The 26,847-nt window shown below is 40.9% G+C and overlaps 1 protein-coding gene across 31 annotated transcripts in view; it reads left to right on the top strand.

Moving 5' to 3' along the window:
• nrxn1a (neurexin 1a) overlaps positions 1 to 26,847 on the top strand; it is a 1,876,207-nt gene that overhangs the window by 874,164 nt on the left and 975,196 nt on the right. For all 31 annotated transcript variants that reach the window (XM_087991361.1, XM_087991355.1, XM_087991356.1 and 28 more), the window contains one exon: positions 7,572 to 8,010. In XM_087991361.1, coding sequence (XP_087847487.1) covers positions 7,572 to 8,010 — 439 coding nt within the window. The remainder of the gene's footprint in view (positions 1 to 7,571; positions 8,011 to 26,847) is intronic.

The raw sequence follows: 26,847 nt of genomic DNA, 5'->3' as shown, positions 1-26,847 counted from the left end.
ATTGCAGTGTTTCTATTATTCCTTTTGACCATTTTTTTGATTGCAAGTATTCTTCTAGTTCATACAAAGTGAAATGTGTCCTAACGTATTAGAACCAAACATTTCCTGACACAACCTTCTGTGTTGTCCTCTCCATCAGGGAAATGTAAATAAAGCATCTTCAAAATGCTAGCCTTTGAATCCCTTAAGTGAATATTTTCAAAGTATAGTACGGAACAGAAATATGGTGATGAGGCCTGATGGAATGTCTTTTTGCATTTGAGATATTCAGACCTGAAGAGCATTGTGGGACACTTTCTTTTAAGAACGCCTGATGTTGATTTTGAGTGGTTGGAAAGATTGCACTGTGTATCTATCATGTCCATTAGTAACTCATTGAGTCAGAATGGTACATAATTGAATGAAAGAAAAAGGCACAATAGGAGACAGTGGAGGAAGTCAGTCCAAACAAAGAGCATTGGTGTAATTACTAATGAAGGACAGTTACTTGATTGAAACAAATAAAACAGATGGTAGTGATGAAGTAACTGTTTTCTTTCATGAAAATTGAGGTGAATGCTATTTTAGTATCCAAGCATTGCTTCCCTTGAAACTCCTGTAATATGGCATAGCCTGAAGTTAATGAGATTCTGGATTCCTTTAATGCACATTTAAAAATGAAATTGCACTGGGAGTTGCTTTCTGTCAAAGGAAACCATTGCCAAGTAAGACGAGCAAATTATGTTCTGGAGTTAATCTCTTATGGCCAATGTGGAAATGCCAGAAGATTTAGAAATGCACCTCAGGTACACTTTTGTAGGAAGCCTGAAGAACAATAAAGTCCAGGCCAAATTTGTGAGGAAAGCAATAAACTGACGTGGGAGGAGGGCTGAGATGAGGCCCAGCCACAGGAACTGCAATTTAAAAGATAGCTGAAAATTGCAAGAGAGCCTTTCTCCTGAGCAGCTTGAGGAGATTCATCAGATATCGGCGAGATCTAGGCTGCGGCAGCAAGTTCATAGCCTCTCGTATAGAAGGTACAAAAATGCCTAAGTAACATTCTGTTTAACATCACGTTGATGGCCGTTTATTACACAGATTTGACACCAAACATCTATGCCCAAATAAAATCACAGTGACACATAATAATACCTTGTGAGCTCCTTGTGGTACTTGTACTGTTCAAGGATTGGACTCTTCAGATACCATATGAAGACACCCCATTTGCCCATAATAAGGTCAGAGTGGGAATGTTCACTGAAGATTCCACAATGTTTAGTACCATTCGCAACTCCTCAGATGCTGAAGAAGTCCTGTCTAAATGCAGTAAGACAGTATCCAAAAGTGGGCTGACATGTGGCAAGTCACATGCTATCTCCAGCAGACACTCACTCTATCTATCTATATCAGTCTGCAACCTTGCAATGTCCTCCTTACAGCATATCTCCCAACATATTTTGTGTCATCTGAAAATTTAGCTACCATGCCTTCATTTCCTTTATTTCCAACATTTCATAGGAGCCTCAAAAGATTGAAGCCCTAGAATTGAGCCCTCTGGAATCCCATTGGTCACAGAATATTTTTTGCAAACTCTGTGCTTTCTGCCAGCTAGTAAATCTTCTGCCATGCACTTCTAGTTTGTGAATAACCTTTTATGTGATACCTTGTCAAATGTCTTCTGGAAAGCCTAATATCCCTTTATGCTCATTGTATGATACTCCTCTTAGAACTCCAATAATTTGCTTAATCAAAATGCCTCTTTGTCAAAATCTTGTTGACTCATCCCAGTTATCTTGAGTTTTCCCAATTGCATAGCTGTAACTTCCTTAAAGATTGATTCTCTCTTCTTCCCAGTGACAATCATTAAGTGGACTGAGCTATAATTTCCTGTTTTGTTCCTTCTTCCCTTCTTGAATAGAGGAATTATATATCCTTCTTTCTATTCTAATAAGATCTTTCTAGAATCTAGCCGAGTTTAGAACATTAGCATCAATTCAGCTACTACCACCCCAAAGATCCTCAGATGAAGTCCAACAAGACCCAAGGACTTGTCAGACCACAATTTGAACAGTTTTCCCAGTACCACTTCCCTGGTGATTAGAATTTCACCAAATCCTTCTCTTCGTTCCTGATTTTCAGCTGTGTGAGTACAATTACAATATTTAAAAGACATTTGGAAAAATACATGAATAGGAAAAGTTTGGAAGGATATAGGCCAGAAGCAGGCAGGTGGGACTAGTTTAGTTTGGGATTATGTTTGGCATGGATTGGTTAGATTGAAGGGTGTGTTTCCATGCTGTAAGGAGGACATTGCAAGGATACAGATTGATATTGATAGGTAAAGTGAGTGTCTGCTGGAGATAGCATGTGGCTTGCCACATGTCAGCCCACATATGGATACTGTCTTTCTACATTTAGACAGGACTTCTTTAGCATCTGAGGAGTTGCGAATGGTACTAAACATTGTGGAATCTTCAGTGAACATTCCCACTTTGACCTTATTATGGGCAAATGGGGTGTCTATGACTCTATGTCTTCAATAATCTTTGGATGTTATCCTGGCTCCAAGTCAATTATTTCCCTCCTGTTCCCAAATTATCTACAGTCTCATATGAAGTTGCCTTCTTCGACCAACAATAAATAGTCACTAACCTCACATAGTTATGTTCAGTGATGTCCTTATATATGTGTTATTGTATCGCAACACTTTCTACATTCCATGATTTATTACCATTTGGACATATCGCCACTTCATTTTCTCACAGACAATTTGTCACAGATGACCTTCACGAACTCAGCTTTCTGTTAAAGTAGGCAGCAGACTTCAAGAATACTCTGTCTTGCTATCTTTTCGCTATTGTGCCCTATTTCTAAATTTCTTGCTTTACTATCCAAAAAAGATGTTTCCTGAAGTGTTAGTGTCAGATGATAGACCACAATTTACTTTAGAAGAGTTTGAAATATTTCTGATTGGAGTCAAATACTCTTCAGAGGCAACTTGTCACTCAGCATCCAATGGTGTCTCTGAGTTCAGTGTAATGTTTGTAAAGCAACCTTTGAAGAAGTATTTGCTAGATGATAAAATGGATGATAATTTCCATATTTTTTTCCAACACAGGTCAGACAACTTTCTGTTCTCTTACAGTGTAACCCCACATTACTTGCCTTACAATTTAGTATTTCAATATGTTCCTAGGACAAGGCATATTTTCCTTAAACTTGTATCAGTCGCAAAGTAAGTGAACAGTAAGACAAACTTAATTTCAGGCATGGAACTAAGAGAGTTCAGTACTGTTTAGTAAGTCCTGGTGAAAGACCATTGAGGTAATAAGAAATATGTGTTTGGAGTTATCTTAAAGTTGTTAGTTGTGTTCAGGTAACAAATGATCATTTAAGAGAGATTCGCTTGATATCATTGCAGATAATTTACTGGGATGAAGAATTTGATGAAACTAGAGCAAAGCAGGCAGCATCCTGGTACTCCCTGTTACACCCTCTCCACTTGCTTCCAGTAGTTTGTTGATCAGAATTACACACAATGCTCCAAACATGGCCAAACTGAAGTGTTATACAGCTGCAACATGACTTGCTAACTTTCATATTCAGAGTCTTGACTGACGAAGGCAAGCATGCTGTACAGCTTCTTTACCATCTTGTCCACTTGTGCTGCCACTTTCAGGGACCTATGCATTTGCACCCCAAAATCCCTCTGCATATTCCAAGGGCCCTCCATTTACTGTGTACTTTAGTATTTGACCTCTTAAATTAAATCACCTTCCATTTGGCTGGATTACACTCAATCTGCCACTCCTTTGCCCAGCTTTCCAACTGACCTGTATCCTAGTGTATCCTTTTACATAACCACAACTCCACCAATTGTCATCTCATCAGCAAACTTACTAATCAGGCCACATACATTTTCAACCAAATTATTTATATAAATTACAAACAAAGAAGTCCCGGCACTGATCCTTGCAGACATCCGGTCAGAAAAAAACACGCCTCCATACTACCCTCTATCTTCTATGACCAAGCTAATTTTCTATCCAACTTACCAACCCACCATGTATCCCATGTGACTTAATCTTCTGGACCAGCCTACCATGTGGAACATTGTCAAATATTTTATCAAAGCCCAAATAGACAACATTCACCCCCCCCAAGCCTCATCAGTTATCTTTGCCACTTTCACAATCAAATTTGTGAGACAAGACCTCCCTTGCACAAAGCCATGATGACCCAATAAGTCTATTCTTTCCCGAATGTCAGTAAATCCTGCCCTTAAAATTCTTCTCTAATAATTTCCTTACAACTGTTGTAAGGCTAACTTACCTATAATGTTCTGGAATATCCCAATTTTCCTTTGTGAACAAAGGAACAAACATTGATTATTTTCCGACATCAATGTTGAGAAAGCAGAGTCAAGATAATGGAAAAGGCAATGAAAGGATATTCCAACAGAAAGAGAAATAAGCCAAAAAGACTATTTGGAGAAATTTGGAAGGAAAGAAGAAGAAAGAAAGTAATTGTTCCTTTCATTAATTCTTGTTAAATAGTGCTTAATGATATTGTTGTTTTGTTTCTTTTCATACGTACATTACTCTGGAAACATGGTTTATATATTTGTTTCCATGGTGAATCCAGTTTAAAAAAAATATTCAGAAGACCATGTAAAATTTCAGGTTTTTTTAAGTTTTAGGTTTTATTGTCACGTGTACTCAAGCACAGGGTGCAAGAGTACAACAAAAAGTATATAATATTGCCATACATGGTGTCATCTTAGGTACAAAGTATCTCAGTACAAAATGTTGGTTACAGAAGTAGAAAAATAAATAAATAATTTATAAAGTTCAGCACCATAATCTTTGGAAAATAGAGTAGAAAAAAAAGAAATAAAGTTAAAATGTCAAACATTAGTCATTTCTTGTGCCATGGGCCTGCAGATGCTGCAAGCTGGACTTCCCTAAGAGGGCTTGCTCTCCCCCATGCTGGGTATGCTTTCACCCATGCTGGGCTATTACCCACCTGGACAGGCCAGGCTTCACTGCTGCTCACAAGGCTTGGGCCCCAAACGCCGCCTCCTCGCTAATCACCTCTGCCGCCATCTCTCATAGCTCACTGCTACCGCCGTGAGGGATACTGATACCGGGTTAATCATGTTGCATTTTAGTAAAGTATGCACACACACCATTTTACATCTTAATGTGCAAGTTACTTTTAGCAGGGAGAGTATAGAATATAATGCGAGGTAAGCATTTTGTTATACCGTCTTCACTATTGGAGAGGCAGAAATGAAGTGTTCAGTATGGCTGCTTGAAGTTGAGACTCACATGAGTAATTTCTCACAATAAATTCAAATCAAAATACAGTAAAGTGCTGGAAACATTGAATTGTTCACTCATCATCTGAAAGGGAATGATCAGTGAATGTTTCAGTTCAAGCCCATCAGCAGGGTTCTGCGAACGAACACTCCAACACTACGCTCCTCTTTCTCATGTTCTTTTTTACTGCTGTGTGTTTCAAGCAATTTTAATTTTGTTTTCAGAAAAAAAATCTATGCTCCAACTTCTTTCATGGCCCGGATTTTATGATGGCTTTGATAATATTTTATCAAAGTCCAAATAGACAACATCCATTGCCCAACCTCATTAATTATCTTTGGCAGTTACTCAATCAAATTTGTGAGACAAGACCTCCCCTGCACAAAGCCATGCTGATTATCTCTATTAAGTCCATTCTTTCCTGAATGTTAATAAATCCTGTCCTTAAAATTCTTCTCTAATAATTTCCTTACCACTGTTGTTATTAATAACCTTAGTTGTTATTCTGGTAGAGATGGGGTGGGGTGTAATGTATAAGGGGACCCTGTGGAATCCCCATCATAGCAGATTCCAAAGGAATTGCTTTTGACGTTGAACATTTTGCTGAGCAATTCCACTACACTTGGAACTCTTCAAAGGTCTCCATTTACATTAGTGAATTCAGCAGGTTCTGATGAGATTCACTACACAGTAGGAAATGTTAGTCTATTGAACACACAATTTCATTCCTAATTACTCAACTGACTCCATATTACCTCACATATTCCAATTTGCACCACACCAAATCCGACCTTTTTTTCCATTCACAGAATGAGATCATTGCATTTATTGCATTTCTCTAATTAGCCAGAGGATAGTTAAGAGTCAATCACATTGCTGTGGATCTGGAGTCACATATAGGCAGCTTCCTTCCCATTAGTGAACCAGATGGGATTTTCTAACAATGACAATGGCTTCATGGTCATCATTAGATTCTTATTTCTAGATTTTTATTGAATTCAAAAGCTATTGATTTTTATTGAACTCCCAACACCTCCTCTCTTATGCTCTGAGCCTGCTCCTCTCATTCCCCAATCCAGTCCCAACCCCCTCTTCAGGTGCTGACCTCTTGGGAGTTGACCTGTCCTCCCCATCTGTCCAGCCTCGGCCTTCCCCTTTTCAGACCCAAAACCCTAGGGAGCTGACCCCTCTTCCCCCACTGGTGGACCAGCCTCCCATACCTTCACTCCAGATTTGACTACCTTCTCCCACTTTGGACCTGACACAGTTTTCCTTGCCCTGGAGCTGAACTGGTTTTCCCTGCTGAGGATGCAAATGCCCCCAATCCCCCCTTTCCAGTTCTGATCCCCCTTACTTTGCTGTGGGCCCACTCACATGCTCCTTTGCCCACCCCTTGCCCTTCTTTGCATCCAGTGTTCTGCCCCATCCCTAGACCTGAAACCACCAAGAACCTGATCCCACACCAAGCTCCTCATCATACTAACCCCCTTTGGACCTAATGCTGACCCTCCCCCATTGGACCCAATTTATTTCACCCACCCTGACCTCCCCTTAGACTGCATCACTTCACTGAGCACCTTGTGCACGAACCCTTGACATTCTACTCCCCATCCACCTAGCAACCTGACCCCTGGTGACCCATTTGCTACCCACTTCACATCCTACCCACCTGGCACCCATTCCCCTATCCAAATGGCACCCTACTTACAGGGTACTTGACTCTACTCTTTACGTACCCAAGCATCACACTTGCTATTATGTGCTTACCATTTGACAGCGGCTATCAAAGTGACTGTGATTCTGAATGTTGAAGTTTCAGAAAATCATTGTGAGAAGGAGAAATTACTTGCCTTCTTCTGACAGTTCTGTACAATGAGAGAACAATCAGAATATAAGTATGGTTCCATGTTTCTGAAGTAGGCTTGATTGGAATCTCCTGTTTGTGAAAAAGAAGGGATGGAGTTGTAAGCTTGTGTAGAATCTCTGCATGAGACTACCACCCATTGGAAAATTTGGTCTAATTTATCCTTTTATATGAAAACATTGCTCCACTGTCTGACATTGTTAAATAGCCAACATGGGATATCAATGAATTTGTGACATTGTGGTATACTCTACAATTTCTTATTTTATTTTTAAAAAGTGCTTTTTCTCTCCCAGAACATTCCTTTCTTAATCTCTGTTAACTACAGCAATTCATCTTCAGCAAGTGTACTGTTGCTTAAAGTTGGATTCTGGAAGCAATTTTTAACCTTATTATTTCACTCGTAGGTTGTTTACAAAAACAATGATGTCCGATTGGAATTATCACGGCTCGCCAAGCAAGGAGATCGCAAGATGAAGATTCACGGAATGGTGGCCTTCAAATGTGAGAACGTTGCAACATTAGATCCAATCACATTTGAGACCCCTGAATCTTTTATTTCACTACCAAAGTGGAATGCTAAAAAGACGGGCTCTATTTCATTTGACTTTCGCACCACTGAACCAAACGGACTGATTCTTTTTAGTCATGGCAAACCACGACACCAAAAAGATGCCAAAAATCCCCGAATAGTGAAAGTCGACTTCTTTGCTATTGAAATGCTTGATGGACACTTATACCTTCTGCTAGACATGGGATCTGGTGCTATTAAAACAAAAGCCACTCAAAGGAAGGTGAATGATGGAGAGTGGTATCACGTGGATTTTCAGAGAGATGGACGATCAGGTGAGATTTTCTAACTTTTATTGATGACTTTTTAATTTTAAAAAACCCATAAAATCCAGTGGGCTAAATGACAAAGGGAGAGAAAGCAGATTATGTTACACCTTAGTTTGGATATTGTTAAAGGGTTTTCAGTTTCTTGATTTGGAGACAAAGCCTGTTCCCATGCCAAGCCCTCAGGAAGTGGGATTCCCAAACCCAGGACTTCCAATGGCCCCAACCTGAGCTATGTTATTTGCTATAGCACTGATTTCCACAAAGAAAAGCAAAAATGAAAAATTGTTGGAAAAAATCACATGGAGATAACATAACTTGCCACCTGAACAAAATATTGGTGGAAGTATTGCAAAGTTTTTTCAGCAGTGGTCAGAATCTGGCATTTTGTATTCTGGATGTTTTGGGTAGTGGGTAGAACCAAGCATTAACGTCCAAATCACCAATATCACATTTTGTAGAAACTCAGTTCCATCCACTTCTTTGCAATGGAGATATACCACAGACAGATTCCGGCAATTGTGGAGATCATAACTGTTCACATTCTGAGTTAATTGACAAGGTTGCGTGCCCATGAAATTTTCACTCTGAGAGTTTTTGAAAATAGTCAATCTATTAAATTATTGTTTGTGTTGTCTAAACAAAAGTAGTTGCCTTGGAAGCAGACAATCAATGACTCAAAGATATATTTTGTTCATGGCCTCTAAGGGTTTCTCATAGTTGTTTGAAAAATAGCCATGTTTCTCTTGGATTTGTGTTTACAGGATAATAAAACAAGCATTAAAACAAATAGCTGATGTTCCATCCCCCAATTGTATCAATAATATGATTGCTAATCAAACTTTTATTTGACCTTCTCAAAAGACAAATTAGACGTCTTTCTTAAGCTGAGGGAGTTAATTTTGTTGAATAGTCAATATAAACAGACCATGAAACACCTATATCTGATCTCAGGCTTTACTGGAGTATTTGGTTTTTACCAGGCCACGGGTTAGACAGTACCTACTTATGATAATGTCCAACATGCTTATTGGAAGTCTGCAGGCATGTAAGCTGGGGACAGTGAATTAGATTAGCTAGAGCTTACAATAAAGCCTGTGACTTTAAAAGAGAAACTTAATCTGCCATAACCGCTTTATTGAGGTTTCCAAAGGCAAAAGAAAATGGGTTCTGAGGGCAAACTTTGCTCTCTAAACCTTTCTGGACCATTTTACAAGATTAAAAGCTAAAATTAGAGTTGAATTGCAGGTATTTTGCAAATTGGGAAAAGTTACATGGAAAAATATTTTTCTGAGTTAAAACAGTGTCTGCAAGTGTTTACTGTTGGATGACAATTACTCATTTGTACAAAGCAGAACCAATTTGGTAGTATTTGTTATTTTTCCACAAAGTCATACTTTTTCTCCCAGTAGTGGGTTTATTGTTTGAGACATACCTCAGTGATTAACTGAGCAAACATGTTTCAAGTTGGGAGGGCAGGGTGATGGGGACCAAGAGGGAGGTATTGGAGGGAAGATAAACTTGTAACAGGAAGTAGAAAAGTATTGTGAAATTATAGGACAGACAAAGCAAAGGCAATTATCAAATCGGATCAGAACACGGAATAATACTAAGAAGGGAGAATTAAAAGTACCCTATTTGAATGCATGCAACATCCTATTGAGAATTTGAAAGCACAAATTGAGGTAAATGGGTATGATTTAATTGCCATTATGTGATATGGCTACAGGGTGACAATGAGTAGGAATTGCATTTCCAAAGTGACTCGTCATTTATGAAGGTAGGCAAAAAAATTTAAAGATGATAGGGAAGTGCTCTTAATAAGGGATGAGTTCAGTTGAGAGAAGGTTTTTGGAACAAGATGTAGAATCATTTGAATGGAGCTAAGGGATGGCAAAAGGAAGCAAACATTGGCAGAAGGTGTTGATAGGCTACCAAGCTAAAGTGGTCAGGTTGAGTGTCATTACACTAAGGAATTTAAAGATGCATGTAATATGTGTAAAACAGGAATAATGGACAACTTACTAGTCAGAGGGAAATGCGTCTGGGTGGGTTACTCTTCGGAGGGTCGGTGTGAGCTGGTTGGGCCGCAGGGCCTGTTTCCACACTAGGGAATCTAATCTAATCATACATTGGTAAACCTATTCAGCACTAACATTGTGGAGAGTGAATTCCTTCAGTGTGTACAAGATGCATTTCTGGAGCAATACATTGAAGAACCAGGAATGGCTACTTTAGAAGTGTTATATACCCTCAAGGCCTCATAGGTAAGTGTGGCATTCCCACAGACACTTGGGAGTCACTGGCCTAAGGCTGCCCAAAGTGGATGAGGAGGATCCGAAGGCGTCGAGTACTTTGAGACTTACCACTGGGAAAAAAAACAGAAGCCAGACAAAAAAAATCAAAAGACGTGCACTGCTACACAAAGCGCACCCCCTTGCCCCAGCTCTTCCCATGATCACCTTCTGCCTTAAGTGTCTGTTGGTCTGTACATTGGTCTGTACCGCCACCTACAGATCACCCTGAGAGTGGAAGAGAGTTACTTTTGTCTGCAACGGACTGCCAATGATTGTGATGTAAAGACAGAAGCAAAGTATGAATTTAGTTCATGAGCATTTCTTTGTTTCGTGTTATAAATCTTTCCATTTCTGACTGTAAGAGACCCACATTAGTTTTCACCAATCGTTTTCTTTTGAGATAACTATAGAAATTTTTGCATTCAATTTTTATGTTACCCGCAAGCTTACAGTCATACTTTGTTTTTCCCTTTTTAATCAATTCCTTGGTCTTCTTTTGCTGACTTTGAAACAGTTTCTAATCGTCAGGTCTTTTGTTTACTCTTGACAATTTGTGTGCCTTATTTTTGCATCTAGTACTATCTCTAACTTCCCTTGTATGACATGGTTTGACCACTGTTCCCTTTGCACTCATGCGCCAAACAGGAATAAATAAATTTTGGAGTTTACCCATTTACTCTTTGAATGTTTGCCATTGCTTATCCACTGTCATTCCATTCAGCAAAATTTCCTAATCCGTTATAGACAACCCATTCCTCATACTATCATTGTTTCCCTTATTAAGATTCAGGACCCCACTCTCAGAATCATCCGCCTTACTTCTATCATATTATGGTCACTCACCCCAGTGAGTTTCTCACAACTACAGTACCAATTATTCCTTTCTCATTGCATAATACTCAGTACAAGATGGCCTGGTCTTTCATAGGTTCCTCAATATATTGGTCCAGGAAATCATTCCATATACACTTGAGAAATTCCTCCTCTATGATATTGTAACTGATTTGATTCACCCTTTTCTTTGCAGTTAAAAGCCACCCCATAAATACAGATTTAGTTCATACACCTCAGATTTCCTGCTTAATGCCATTCCCAATATTAGCAGTACAATATTATAACCACACTTGCTTCATCTCACTAAATTGGGGAGATGGGAATTTGGAATGCCTTGTCCAGAAGCACAGTAAAGTTCGGAAACCCTACAACATTTAATAGAAATGTGGATGACCACTTGAAATGGAAAGTAGGATTAGTCTAGATAGCTAGGCACAGACACAAGGGCCAAAGGGCTCTGTACTGTGACAAGGGTCCATCTATCCCTCTCCTCTTAATGCAATGCAAAGCTGGTTGCCTCCAAGCAAGCATAAACTGAGTAAGTGGTAAGACATCCAGCTAAGAGTCATAAAATGTGTAGATGCATCAGATGTCTGTTTCACAGCATGCACAGCATACCTGGCTAAAGCACTAAAATCAAGGGAGTCCCAAGCTCCAAAGCAAAGTCCCGAAGGGTAAAAGTTATCTGCCAGTTGGTCCAGGAGCACAAATGAGGATGTGATGAGGCTAGCAGTTTGCTGCTGCTGACTTGCTCGGTCAAAGGATGGAGGTAGAAATGTCCTTGGAGCTTGCAGTGACAGAATTGGACAAAGGCAAGGGCACACAAGCAGCAAGCTGATGCCCCCAGGTTACTGCTGTAGCTTTCATATGAGAATTTAGCGATATCTAGTTTCTCAGAAAAAGAGAGAATTTGAAACTACATATAAATGAGGCAAGTGGGGCCATTAATAACATGCAAAAGCATTGAATTTAAGGTCGACATGGCTCATTAGAAAAATTCAGAATTTAATGTTTAATCCTTTAGGGAAAATTTTTAACTTGTTTTATCAATATTGAATTTCTGATTTTTTTTCTGATTTTTACCATATTTTCTCACATTTCTTGTCATTGCCCAAATTGCTCAAGGAGTTGGAATCAAAGCTGGGTCCCTGGCACTGTGAGGCAACAGTGCTAACTATTGAGCACCTTGCTGCCCATTGATTATTCCAAATTACACCAAATAATTGATGATTTTTAAAAAAAAAAAAATTTTAGATCCCGGAAGGTTCTTGCAGACTGGAATGTGTTAATGGTCTAATGATCATTCATTCTTTAGGGATTGAATAAGTGAATTGCCTTGTATATTTAAAACAATAAAAAAGGACATAGCAAGCAGGGCAGCGGTAGGTGCCCAGTTCGTGGCCACTGCCATTCGACGCCTTAAAACGGCGGTGCTCGGACTGGACGTAGTGCACCAGTTGGAGGATGCTCAGGTGTGCGGTGGGATCCTGTCTGCGCTTACCCCTGCCCGGACGGAATTTCACATTGGCCCCAAGGTCCCGTACTTCCCCCGGGCACCTATGCCCCACAACCTGAGCTGCCTCCAGAATTTTAGTTTTGTCCCCCTCAGGGATGTATCACGATGGGCCCTGTACAGACTGCTGCTTCACACCGTCCACGATCCTCCCTCATCCACCATCTGGATATGTCTTGGCATGCCCATCCATCACTGGGTGGTGAGGATCCCCAATGGAGGCCTCTCTACATGGGACTCCTCCCCCTTTCTCTTGGGGATCTGTGGTGGAGGATGCTGCACGCAGTGGTCCCCTGCAACCGCAGATTGCGGTGGCTCACAGACTCCCAGCCCAACTGCTTGTTCTGCGGTGCTCTGGATTCCATAAACAATGCATATATTGGGTATGGGTGCTTGCACATCCTTTTTGATTTTCTTAAAAACGTTCTTCTCTGTTTTTGGTTGCACTTCAGCCCCTCACACCTGATCTTCAGGCACCTGGTACAGAGGGGGGAGGGCGGGTCTGAGGACCTCTTCGTGGATCTGCTCCTGGGTAGGACAGTTCAAGAGGGTGGATCCGATCTGGGATGAGGTGGAGGGATGGGAGATAAGGAAACTCGTGAAGTTGGCGTTGATGCTGTGTGATTGGATGGTCCCAAGACGGAAGATGAAGTGTTCTTCCTCCAGTTGTTGGGTGGCTTGGATTTGGCGGTGGAGGCGACCCAGAACTTGCATGTCCTTGTCAGATTAGGAGGGGAGTTGAAGTGGTCGGCCAGAGGGCGGCCAGAGGGTGTTTGGTGCGTATGTCCCAGAGACATTCCTGAAATGTTCCACAAAATTGGCATCTCCTCTCCTCAATGTAAAGGAGACCACATTAAGAGCAACGGACACAGTAGATGCGGTAGTTGGGCAGGAAGATCTCTGCCATATGTAAAATGATCTTTTGGGGCTTTGGGCGGAGGTGAGAGGGAAGGTGCAGGCACAGGTTCTACACCTCTTGTGGCAGCAAGCGAAGGTGCCGGGAATGGAGGGTGGGTGGCGGGGGGTGTAGACCGAACAAGGGAGTTGCGGAGGGAATGGTCTCTGCGGAACACAGATCAAGGTGGGGAGGGAAATATATCTCTGGTGGTGGACACTGATTGAAAGTGGTGGAAATGGTAGGGGATAATTCACTGTATCCAGAGATAAGTGGGGTGGTAAGTTGAGGACCAGTGGGGTTCTATCCTTGTTACAGTTAGACGGATGGGGTTCAAGGGTGGAAGTGCGGGAAGTGGAGGAGATGTGTTGGAGGGCATTGTTGATCATGTGAGAGAGGAAATTGTGGTCTTTAAAGTAAGAGGCCATCTGGGTTGTCCTGGAGTGGAATTGCTTCTCCTGGGAGCAGATACAACGGATGCGGAAGAATTGGGAGTAAGGAATCACATTTTTACATGAGATAGGGTGAGGGTGGGAGGCGGTGTAGTCCAAGTAGTTGTGAGAGTTGGTGGGTTTGAAGTAGATATCTGTGTTGAGTCAATCGCCAGAGATGTCCAGAAAGGGGAGGGAGGTGTCCGAGATGGTCCAGTTGAATTGCGAAGTCACAGCAGATTAATTCCCAGGCAGTCATAACATTGTATCAGCATAGAGCATGGAGTTCTTAAAGGCAAAGTGCACATACAGCATCACTCTCCTTTTTAAAAATAAGTTTAAATATTTACAAGAAAAACTGAGCCTGAGTGTCTCCTTAACGTATGGGTAATTTCCTGATACATCTGGAATTTGTTAAGGTGACTTTGTATGGAGGTTCTGTTGGTTGCTACAGTCATCAGTGATAATGTCACTTGTTCCTTTTTATATTGGCATGGATTATAGGTACTGATCCCAATGCTGTACAACCATGTTTTGTTCTAGATTAGGTGGATGATCTTATTGCTTAAGCTATTTTGAATGGTTCAAATCCTCATGGCACTTACTGTTTTATTCCTTAACAGCTTCCAACTTATTTAAAGCTTTGTTTTAGTACTCTAGGTTCTTTGAATTTGACCAAGCTTTAGCATTTTTGTCAAGTATATGTTCTCCTTCACAACCCACTGTAAGAACTGTTCAGCCTCTTCAATTTCTTTTTGCTCTTGGAAGCCCATGCCTTTTCCATTTGCTGCTTCAGCAGTTGTTTGACGTGCTCTATGTCCTGCTTAAGTTCTTTCACTACAGTGTCATTGCTAGCATTTTTTTTCCAAAAGATGAAAATTATAGCTCCTTGCTGTGTGTGATATTTTTGCAGGTCTGTCATTTTTTTTTTAACAGCGTAGCTTTGAGCTCAAGCCAAACTTTTCCTCACTGCTCCTGCTGAGGCTGGAATGGTTAAAATATGAGTTATTACAGATCTTCATGTATTAATGACACAGAGCTTGTAGTTTATCCTATTCCTTTTTCTGTCTTAGCTCTTAACTCAATTTTGTGAGATGATTGAAGAAACTCCTTAAAGACTTCTTCATCTCAAAGATGGTATTCTCAAATTTGGATTTATAACTGAACTAGTAGATCGGCCTTTTCCTCTTCAACTTTCATTTCCTTTTGCACGGCAGAGAGATGAAATTTTAACTTCACCAATTCTGAAGAAAGGGACCATCTTCTTTCATATTCAGATTTGAAAGTGTTTCTTAAACAGTCTGCTGCAGTTTCTATTGTGTCCTTGAGTTTTGTTTGATTTCATGGGTTGTGACACATGTGAAGTTACAATATGTAATTATATCAGCTATTGTAGCACTGACGATATAAAACATCAGCGTCATGCACATAGGGTTGATTGTTTTTTCACTCAAACTCTGTTGATCCTGTACATGGAATCAGGGAACCATTGTTTCCTGAAAATTCCATAGATTACTTGGACTTCAGCAAGGTTTTTTATAATGTCCCATACAGGAGACTGATAGCCAAAGTAACATAGAATCCAAGGATACAAATTGGATACAGAATAGGCTGAGTGGCAGAAAGCAGAATGTCAAGGGATGTCTTGTGTTACAGGAGGATATATATATATATATATATGGGATCGTCAGATGGGCTGCACACTGGCAAAACATTCTTGAGCAGGCAACCTAGACCATAACTTTGCAATTTGTTTCGGTATGTGTACGGTGAGAATTATCTGGAGTAAGTTAGCCATGTTGGCTACTAGGTTTTAAAACAGATAGCCATTTATTCACACAATTACACAATGAACACAAAGAACAAAATAAAGAACTCCTGCAGAACTCAGTCTATCCAAACTAGACTTAATTATGCTGTCCTGAAAATGCACAACAGTCCCAATAAGCAAACCCCCTTAAAAAATACATAAAGGAACAGATGCATACAGGTTGAAGTTAGAAGGGCAGAGAGAGAGAGTTTTGCAACCTGTTTCCACACAGCTGGACTCCTAACTAGTTCTGGACTGAACTGCTCAGCTAGAGACCTGACCACTCCCCTTTCATTATACAGGTCACTTCTAAAACATGACCACTTTGGTCTGAAGTCTCATCTGTTGACATAAAAACAAAAATGCCTCTCAATATCCTTTAATCTCTGTACCAAACCAGTCTAATCAGAGCCGGGACTGTTTTATTACTCTTCTGGAAAAACCCAAGGACACAGTATCCTTGAGAAAAGGAACAGCTTTTAGAAAAAAATGGACCAACTTTGTGACACTTGTGACTGGAAATCTGTATCCAGTGGAGTTATGCAGGGATCAGTGTTGGGGACGTTACTGTTTGTGGTGTACATAAATGATTCAGACATGAATGTAGATGGGTTGATCAGTAAATTTGTAAACGATATGAAACCTTGATGGAGTAGTAAATAGTGAGGTGGGTTGCCTTAGATTACAGGAGGATATATATATGTATCTATATATATATATATATATATATATATATATGTATATATGGGATAATCAGATGGGCTGCACACTGGCAAATGAAGTTCAGTCTGGATAAGTGTGAGGTGATGCATCTGGACAGGACAAACAAGGCAAGAGAATACATGATGATTGGTAAAACTCTAGGAAGCACTGATGATCAGAGAGACCTTAGTGTGCATGCCCAGTTAACTGGGAGTTCTGATAAACGGTCACTAGACCAGAAACGTTAACTTAGAGTCATAGAGTCATGGAGATGTACAGCATGGAAACAGACCCTTTGGTTCAACCTGTCCATGCCGACCAGATATCCCAACCCAATCTAGTCCCACCTGCCAGCACTTGGCGCATATCCCTCCAAACCCTTCCTCTTCATGTACCCATCCAAATGCCTCTTAAATGTTGCAATTGTACCAGCCTCCACCACATCCTCTGGCAGCTCATTCCATACACGTACCACCCTCTGCGTGAAGAAGTTGCCCTTTAGGTCTCTTTTATATCTTTCCCCTCTCACCCTAAACCTATGCCCTCGAGTTCTGGACTCCCCAACTCCAGGGAAAAGACTTTGTCTATTTATCCTATCCATGCCTTTCATAATTTTGTAAATCTCTATAAGGTTACCCCTCGGCCTCCGACGCTCCAGGGAAAACAGCCCCAGCCTGTTCAGCCTCTCTCTCTGTAGCTCAGATCCTCCAACCCTGGCAACAGCCTTGTAAATCTTTTCTGAACCCTTTCAAGATTCACAACAGCTTTCCGATAGGAAGGAGACCAGAATTGCACACAATATTCCAACAGTGGCCGAACCAATGTCCTATACAGCCGCAACATGACCTCTCAACTCCTGTACTCAATACTCTGACCAATAAAGGAAAGCATACCAAACGCCTTCTTCACTATCCTATCTACCTGCGACTTCACTTTCAAGGAGCTATGAACCTGCACTCCAAGGTCTCTTTGTTCAGCAACACTACCTTACCATTAAGTGTATAAGTCCTGCTAAGATTTACTTTCCCAAAATGCAGCACCTCGCATTTATCTGAATTAAACTCCATCTGCCACTTCTCAGTCCATTGGCCCATCTGGCCCACATCCTGTTGTAATCTGAGGTAACCCTCTTCGCTGTCCACTACACCTCCAATTTTGGTGTCATCTGCAAACTTACTAACTGTACCTCTTATGATCACATCTAAATCGTTTATGTAAATGACAAAATGTAGAGGACCCAGCACCAATCCTTGTGGCACTCCACTGGTCACAGGCCTCCAGTCTGAAAAATAACCCTCCACCACCACCCTCTGTCTTCTACCTTTGAGCCAGTTCTGTGTCCAAATGGCTAGTTCTCCCTGTATTCCATGAGATCTAACCTTGCTAATCAGTCTTCCATGGGGAACCTTGTCGAACGCCTTACTGAAGTCCATATAGATCACATCTACTGCTCTGCCCTCATCAATCTTCTTTGTTACTTCTTCAAAAAACTCAATCAAGTTTGTGAGACATGATTTCCCATGCACAAAGCCATGTTGACTATCCTGAATCAGTCCTTGTCTTTCCAAATACATGCACATCCTGTCCCTCAGGATTCCCTCCAACAACTTGCCCACCATCGAGGTCAGGCTCACCGGTCTATAGTTCCCTGGCTTGTCTTTACCGTCCTTCTTAAACAGTGGCACCATGTTAGCGAACCTCCAGTCTTCTGGCACCTCACCTGTGACTATCGATGAAACAAATATCTCAGCAAGAGGCCCAGCAATCACTTCTCTAGCTTCCCACAGAGTTTTTGGGTACACCTGATCAGGTCCTGGGAATTTATGCACCTTTAACCATTTCAAGACATCCAGCACTTTGTCCTCTGTAATCTAGACATTTTGCTAGATGTCACCATCTATTTCCCTACTGTCTATATTTTCCATATCCTTTTCCACAGTAAATACTGATGGAAAATATTCATTTAGTATCTCCCCCATTTTCTGTGGCTCCACACAAAGGCCGCCTTGCTGATCTTTGAGGGGCCTTTTCTCTCCCTAGTTATCCATTTGTCCTTAGTATATTTGTAAAAACCCTTTGGATTCTCCTTAATTCTATTTGCCAACGCTATCTCATGTCACCGTTTTGCCCTCCTGATTTCCCTCTTAAGTATACTCTTACTTTCTTTATACTCTTCTAAGGATTCACTCGATCTATCCTTTCTATACCTGACATATGCTTCCTTCTTTTTCTAAACCAAACCCTCAATTTCTTTAGTCATCCAGCATTCCCTATACCTACCAGCCTTCCCTTTCACCCTGACAGGAATATACTTTCTCTGGATTCTTGTTATCTCATTTCTGAAGGCTTCCCATTTTTGGGCCGTTCCTTTACCTGCAAACATCTGCCTCCAATCAGCTTTCGAAAGTTCTTGCCTAATACTGTCAAAATTGGCCTTTCTCCAATTTAGAACTTCAACTTTTAGGTCTGATCTATCCTTTTCCATCACTATTTTAAAACAAATAGAATTATGGTTGCTGGCCCCAAAGTGCTCCCCCACTGACACCTCAGTCACATGCCTTGCCTTATTTCCCAAGAGTAGGTCAAGTTTTGCACCTTCTCTAGTAGGTACATCCACATACTGAATCAGAAAATTGTCTTGTACACACTTAACAAATTCCTCTCCATCTAAACCTTTAACGCTATGGCAGTCCCAGTCGATGTTTGGAAAGTTAAAATCCCATACCATAACTACCCTAATATTCTTACAGATAGCTGAGATCTCCTTACAAGTTTGTTTCTCAATTTCCCTCTGACTTTTGGGGTGTCTATAATACAATCCCAATAAGGTGATCATCCCTTTCTTATTTCTCAGTTCCACCCAAATAACTTCCCTGGATGTATTTCCAGGAATATCCTCCCTCAGCACAGCCATAATGCTATCCCTTATCAAAAATACCACTCCCCCTCCTCTCTTACCTCCCTTTCTATCCTTCCTGTAGCATTTGTATCCTGGAACATTAAGCTGCCAGTCCTGCCCATCCCTGAGCCATGTTTCCGTAATTGCTATGATATCCCAGTCCCATGTTCCTAACCATGCCCTGAGTTCATCTGCCTTCCCTGTTAGGCCTCTTCCATTTAAATAAATGCAGTTTAATTTATTAGTCCTACCTTGTCCCTGCCTGCCCTGACTGTTTGACTCACTTCTGTTTCAGCTGTACCCATCTCAGATCGACCTCTTTCCTCACTATCTCCCTGGGTCCCACCCCTCCACCTTACTGGTTTAAATCCTCCCAAGCAGTTCTAGCAAATTTCCCTGCCAGTATATTAATCCCCTTCCAATTTATGTGCAATCCGTCCTTCTTGTACAGGTCACTTCTACCCCAAAAGAGATTCCAATGATCCAAAAATGTGAATCCTTCTCCCATACACCAGCTCCTCAGCCATGCATTCATCTGTTCTATCCTCCTATTCCTGCCCTCACTAGCTCGTAGCACTGGGAGTAATCCAGATATTACTACCCTTGAGGACCTCCTTTTTAAATTACTGCGTAACTCTCTGTAATCTCCCTTCAGAATCTCAACCTTTTCCCTTCCTATGTCGTTGGTTCCAATGGAGACAATGACCTCTTGCTGGCCCCTCTCCCCTGTGAGAACATTCTGCACCCTCTCTGAGACATCCTTGATCCTGGCACCAGGGAAACAACACACCATTCTGCTTTTTCTCTGCTGGCTGCAGAAACTTCTGTCTGTACCTCTGACTACAAAATCCCCTAACACAATTGATCTCTTGGAAGCCGGCATATCCTTCATTGCATTAGAGCCAGTCTCAATACCAGAAACTTGGTACACATATGTTGACTTGCGAATCCATCACCCCCTACATTTTCCAAACAGCATACCCGTTTGAAATGGGTATATCCACAAAAGACTCCTGCACTAGCTGCCTCCCTCTCTCACCCTTCCTGGAGTTAACCCATCTATGTGACTGTATCTGAGACTTTCCCCCCTTCCTATACCTGCCATCCATCACATACTGTTGCTGTTGCAAATTCCTCATCGCTTCTATCTGTCTCTCCAAATGATCCACTCGATCTGATAAGATTCGCATACATCAGCATTTATGGCAGATATAAAGCCGCAGTCACCCTTAAACTCTCTTTAAATTCCCACATCTGACAAGAAGTACATATAACTGCAAAGGCCATTTTTGCTCCTTCACAATCTATAGACCCAGAAAATAGCAACGTTTTATTCCTCTGCAAACACTGCCCCTAGTTAAATTAATAGCTGTGGCTTATATTTTAAGTTTAATCAAGAGACTTATTTAGAAAAACATATAATCAAGAAAGAATCCACTATACTCACTACTGCAGCCTTTCTCTTGGACAGACTTAAAACAACGATTAACTTATTTGATTCTGTGCTGTGAACGTCGCCCAACAGTTCCTCCAAGATTAGTTGTCAATTTCACTGTTAATTTTCCCAGATGCACTCCGATGTTCAGCGATACACAAAATCAAACGGCAAAGGCGGTAACTGTGCAGGTTCTCGCTCTCTCGCTCTCTCGCTCTCTCGCTCTCTCTCTCTCTCTCTCTCTCTCCCTCCCTCTCTCTCTCTCAACTGCTGTAATTGCTGCTCCTGGTATTCAAGGAAATCACCTCTAAAACCTAAAATATCTCAAAAAAAGGAGCAACTCTACAACCAGAAATTTTTCCCATCCTCCATCTTGGATTACCCAGAATCCTTTGATTTCTCTTCACAGATGCTGCCAGACCTGCTGACCTTTTCCAGCAACTTCGGTTTTTGATTCCCAGGATGTTGCCTGGGCTCAATATGAAGAGACATTGGATAGCCTGGGACTGTTTTCTTTGAGCACTGAAGACTGAGGGAGGGCATCATCAAGAGGTATAAAATTATGAGGGGCACAGACAAGATAGACAGGAATAAACATTTCCCTTTGTTGAAGGAATCAACAATCATAGGGGCATAGACTTAAGGTTAGGGCTAGGAGGTTTAGAGGGAATGTGAGGAAACATATTTCACCCAGAGGGTGATGGGAATCTGGAGCTGACTACCTGTAAGCATCATAGAAATAGAAGTCCTGATAACATTCAAGAAGTAATTAGGTGTACACTTCTGATGCCGATGCATTCAAAGTTTTAAGCCAAAAACTGGAATATGGGATTAGAATAGTTAGGTGGTTGTTTTTGACTAGCCCAACTTTGATAGGTCAAAGAGCCTTTATCTGTTTTGTAGGCCGCTACTACTGCATGACTATTTGTGACATTGATTTTTATTTGAAAAAATGATTGTGAAACATATGTTTTGTCATTCATTACATTCTGTCATTTATATTATGAGACTTTGGTTTGTTGAATCTTTTGTCTAAACTGCTATGTCTCACCAGGAGTGGACTGGAAATCCAGCCCCACCTTTTTCAGAGTTATCACCAAAAGTTTAGAAAGACTATAAAAGTTGATAGTGAACACCGTCTGGTCAACTCAGGTTTGCAAAAAACACAGACCAGGTTTCTATACTGAACAAGAATTACTATTTATTGCAAATAAATAAATTAAAAATAAATGGATGAGCAACTATGAACTATCGATTTATAACTCTCCTAGTTAAATCTCTAACCTCTTCTAACTACCTCCATACACACATGCCCAAACATACATGTACAGATGAAAAAAAACTTGGTTTTATGGATGGAGGAAAACAGTTCAATGGCTCCAGTTCTCATGATTTGATCTTGTTTCCTTTTGTTTCCCAAATCCTTTGGTTCTCTGACCATTTCTTTCAGGTTCTTTCACTTCTTCATAGGTGGCACAGTGTGCCTGGTTCACAAGTTGTAAAATCTCTTATTTATTGTTTAAAAATAACAGACTTTGAAGTGTTTTCTTTGTCCTCCTCTCGCTCAAATACTTTCCTTCAGCTGGGCAATGAAGATTTGCTTTGATAGTCAGAACTCATGCGGATTGCCAGCAGAGTTGAATTTGGATGATAATGGCCTTAATGCTGGAGCTGAAAATGTGTTGCTGGAAAAGCGCAGCAGGTCAGGCAGCATCCAAGGAACAGGAGAATCGATGTTTCGGGCATAAGCCCTTCTTCAGGAATGAGGCCTTAATGCTGAAGCCATTGCTCCTTAAATGATGCTGACGTTGATTCGCCTATCCTCTTGGCTGGCTTGGAGGATCCATGTCAAACAGCATGGATAGTATTTCTGAAGAATATTGAGATAGCAGCTATATATGTGTAGTATACATATATAATATAGGCTCCAAGTTTCTGAGCCCTATAGAAGAGTTGGAAGGGCAAATATCTTATATATAGCACTGCTTTTGCAGTTGTCAAAGACTTTCAACCTTAGCTATCCGAAGGTGGTGCTCATGGATTGAATGGGGTGTCGCATTGATGTCAGCCTTAAATGAGAGTTAGCTTCCCAGGTATGAAAGCTATTCCACATTTGCAAAGATTTTCTGTTGACCTTAATAGAGAGATAGACCAGAACCTGCCCTGGGATAAGTTGCTAAAAGATTTGACTCTTCTTTAGTTTGAGGCTGAGATCAATTCTTCAGTATGCTTCCATGAGTATGCTCCTATCATCAATAGTCATGTGGGCAGACCAACATACAACAGATGGCAAAAGGAGTGAATGATGACAGCAGTGGATGGGGACATTAATCAAGCAAGATGCTTTGTCTTGGAAAGCGTTGAGCTACTTCAGTATTTTGGAGCTGCAGTCATTCAGATTGGTATTCCATCACATTCTTGATGGGGTAGTAATTGATGAGCTCAATCTGTCCTGTGTTTTGTGTACAGGGGAAAGCCAACAATATTCCACATTGCTGGGTAGATGCCAGTGCTGTAGCTTCTTTATTCATTTATGGGATGAAGACATCACAGGCAAGGCCAGATTTATTGCCTGTTCCTAATTAAAAGAGGGCAATTAAAAGTCTACCATATTGCTGTGGGTCTGGAGTCACATGTAGGCCAGACCAGCAGTTTCCTTCCCTAAGGACATCTGTGAACCACATGCGTTTATTTTCCAATAATTGACTTGGTCATCATTAAACCCTGAATTCCAGATTTTTGTTGAATTCAAATTCTACCATCTGCCGTGGCGAGATTCAAACCTGGGTTTCCAGAACATGACCTGGGTCTCTGGATTGACAGTCCAGCGATAAGACCCCTCGGCCATCACCTCCCCCATCTGTACTGAAATAGCTTGGTTCAGACCCAGCTAATCCTGGAGTACATGTAATCAGTACATTGCCAGAATGTTGTGAGCACCCATAGCCTTTGTAATAGTATCTTGATATCATGTGGAGTGAATAGAATTGACTGAAGATTGGCATCTACGATGCTGGAGTCCTTAGGAGGGGGTCACGATGAACTATCCTTTTGACAATTCTGGCTGAAGATTGTTTCAAATGCTTCAACCTTGTCTTTTGCACTAAGTTGCTGGACTTGCATTTGGTCTTGGCTTATAGATTCACCTCATTTTTAGCTATGCTGTTCCTGGCACTGTGGCAGTCTGTACTGAACCGGGATTCATCCCCATTATTAATAAAAAGCCATGTACTGTGCATACCAGTGTTCAGAAATAAACACAGAACATACTGAAGAAACTCACAATATCTGGCAGCATCTTTGGCTTGATGGTGATGGTAGATTAAAGGTTCCACTGGGTAATGAGGTTATAGGTGATGGTTAAACACAATTCTGCTGCTGCTGATGGCCCACAGCACTTTACGTGTGTCCAATTTTGAGTCATTAGATTTGTTCAAAATCTCCCCCATTTGGCATGTTGATACTGCCACACAAGACATAGAGGTTATCCAAGGTGTGAAGATAAGACATCATCTCCACAAGATTAGGCAATGTTCACTCTGACCACTACAGTCATTGGCAGATGCACTTACAACAGGTAGATTGATGAGGAAGAGGTCGACTAATGTTTTCTCTTTTATTTGTTCCCTCACTATCTGCTGCAGACCCAGCTAAACAGCCATGTCCTTGGCTAGCGCAGTCAGTCGTCATGTTATTGAGCCACTCTTGGGAATGGATATTAAAGTTCCTCATTCAGAATACATTCTGTGACGTTCCACTATCTAGGCTTCTCCCAATAAGTGTACAACATGGAGTAGATACATTCAGAAGTCACACAACACCAGTTTATAGTCCATCAGGTCTATTTGAAATCACATGCTTTCGGAGTGCTGCTCCTTCATTATATGAAGTGGATTCCTGACTTTGTCCACCTCAATCCAACACCGACATCTCCACAATGTGGAGTACTACTGACTCATTAACTGAGGCAGGGGCAAGGAGTTCTCAAGGTGGTGCTATTGGTTGAAATTAGCCTCAGGTTTCTCTGCCCATGTTGGAAATGGTGCCTTGAGATCACACAGATTTCATATTCAAAATGGAGCAATTCTCTCCCGATTTATGCACAATGCTGCCTCCACTGGCATGTCTATTCTGATTGTGGACGTGACATACCTTGGATGGTAGCCGTGGTGCCTGGGACATTGTCTCCGGTTTGATTCTATAAGTATGACAATGTCAGGTTATTCTTGACTAGTCTATGGGAGAACTCCCCCAGTTTTGGCACAAGCACCCAGATGTTAGCCAGGAGGACCTTTAAGGTTAACAGGACTGAGTTTGCTGTTGTCATTTTTGATACATCGACAGATGGCAGGTGTTCTACCCAGTATCATTTGTTTGAAAATTTGCAGCAGTTTAATATAACGGAGTAGCTTGCTAAGTCATTTAAGAGGGCTATACTCATAAGAAGGCACTGATGGCATTATCATTACCCAGAGCTTATCTGGGGAGTTAATTTGAATCTAGTCTCTGTCACTTAAAATGCTGACTTATTATTTCCAAGCAGAATATGCACCTACACATAATGCGAAGCACTTCCAGCACATCCCTCTTCTTTGAGCTTTTCAGTGTAAACAATAATATGCTTTTTGTTTCATTGTTTGATGTTGAGGATATAAATGTATATTTTTGTAGTTTTACATTATCAGGTGGATGCGTATTAGCAAGAGATACTGCCTGTTTAATTAAGAACAATGCCAGCTGATGGGCTATTTTGTCGATTCCCTCAGGCCATCATTAGTTCCAGCACGTAACAGCATACATCTCAGCATTTTGTGCTTTAAGGAATCCTTTGACACTTCTGCATAGTACTGATTATTGAGTAATGTTTCTTCATAAAGGTTGACAATTTTGAGGAGAGCTGACATCATTTAAAGTCAAGTACATGTCTACAGTGTACAATTAATTTTAAAAACTTTTAGTTTTCAGATTCTTCTGTAAAAGCATTAAGTGGTAACCTTTGTACTCTTTTATTCATATAAGTAGAGCCCGTATCAGTTTTTCTTTTGCACACTGTTTTCAAATGTTGCATACATGGTCTGTAAGAGAACTATCATCCCTACCTGCAGGCACAATATTGTCAGTTCACTTAGACTCTTTTTGATGAGTATTTGTGAATGGGAAACAATAAGGTATTCTAGCTGCACTACACAAGATGCTTTGGGGCAATTGAGTCTCAAATTGAAATATGAAGTGGCTATTCATTTCTAATTTTAAGAGATCAAAGAAACTACTCCAGACAGAAGAAAAAGTCTTAGTTAGTACATGTGTTCTAATAATGGGAGTGATCTGTGAAAACAATTATAAATATAATTAGGTTGCGCATTTTGATCCAGGTTTTAGTGTTAACAGAACAGCTGTCATTGAGTTGAGGTTCCAGCAGACTGTCTCAACAAAGCAGCAGGCAAGTAGAGGACCGTAAGCATACTTGGTCCTGATGTGAGAATAAATTATGTTTGACATGGTATTGTTTAATGTTACAAGATTAATTAATGACCTCTGAGTTAAGGCATGCCTGAGTAACAGTGACCATAGTAAGGTTTACTTTTGCATCCAGTTGGAAAGGGAGAGGATTGGGGCTGAAAGCAGTATCTTAAAGATAAATAACAGCCCAAAAGCTGAGCTCGCTGAAGTGAAGTGGCATACGAGGCTGGGAGATAGATCAAAAGAGACACAGCGGCAGTCATTGAAGGAATATTTCATAGTAGTCAGAAGAGAATATTCCTACTAAACTAAAAAATTCTGAAGTGATGACCCATCAGCCATGGTTAATCAAAGAAGTTAAAGGACAGTGAAGTAGGTTATCTAAGGATACAACAGGACCTTATCCGGATCAGTCGGTGGGCCGAGGAGTGGCAGATAGCGTTTAATCTAGATAAATGTGAGGTGTGACATTTTGGAAAGGCAAATTAGGGCAGGAGTTATATACTTTATGATAAGATACTAGGAACCTTGGGGTGCAGGTTCATAGTTCCTTTAAAATGGAGTCACTGT

This window comes from Chiloscyllium plagiosum, unplaced genomic scaffold (genome assembly GCF_037043375.1).
Source record: "Chiloscyllium plagiosum isolate Xiang-an unplaced genomic scaffold, Cpla_swu_hap1 HiC_scaffold_10, whole genome shotgun sequence".
In the NCBI taxonomy this organism is placed as follows: Eukaryota; Metazoa; Chordata; class Chondrichthyes; order Orectolobiformes; family Hemiscylliidae; genus Chiloscyllium; species Chiloscyllium plagiosum.
Note: the sequence above shows the minus strand (reverse complement) of the source record. Positions and strands in the feature narration are given on the sequence as shown.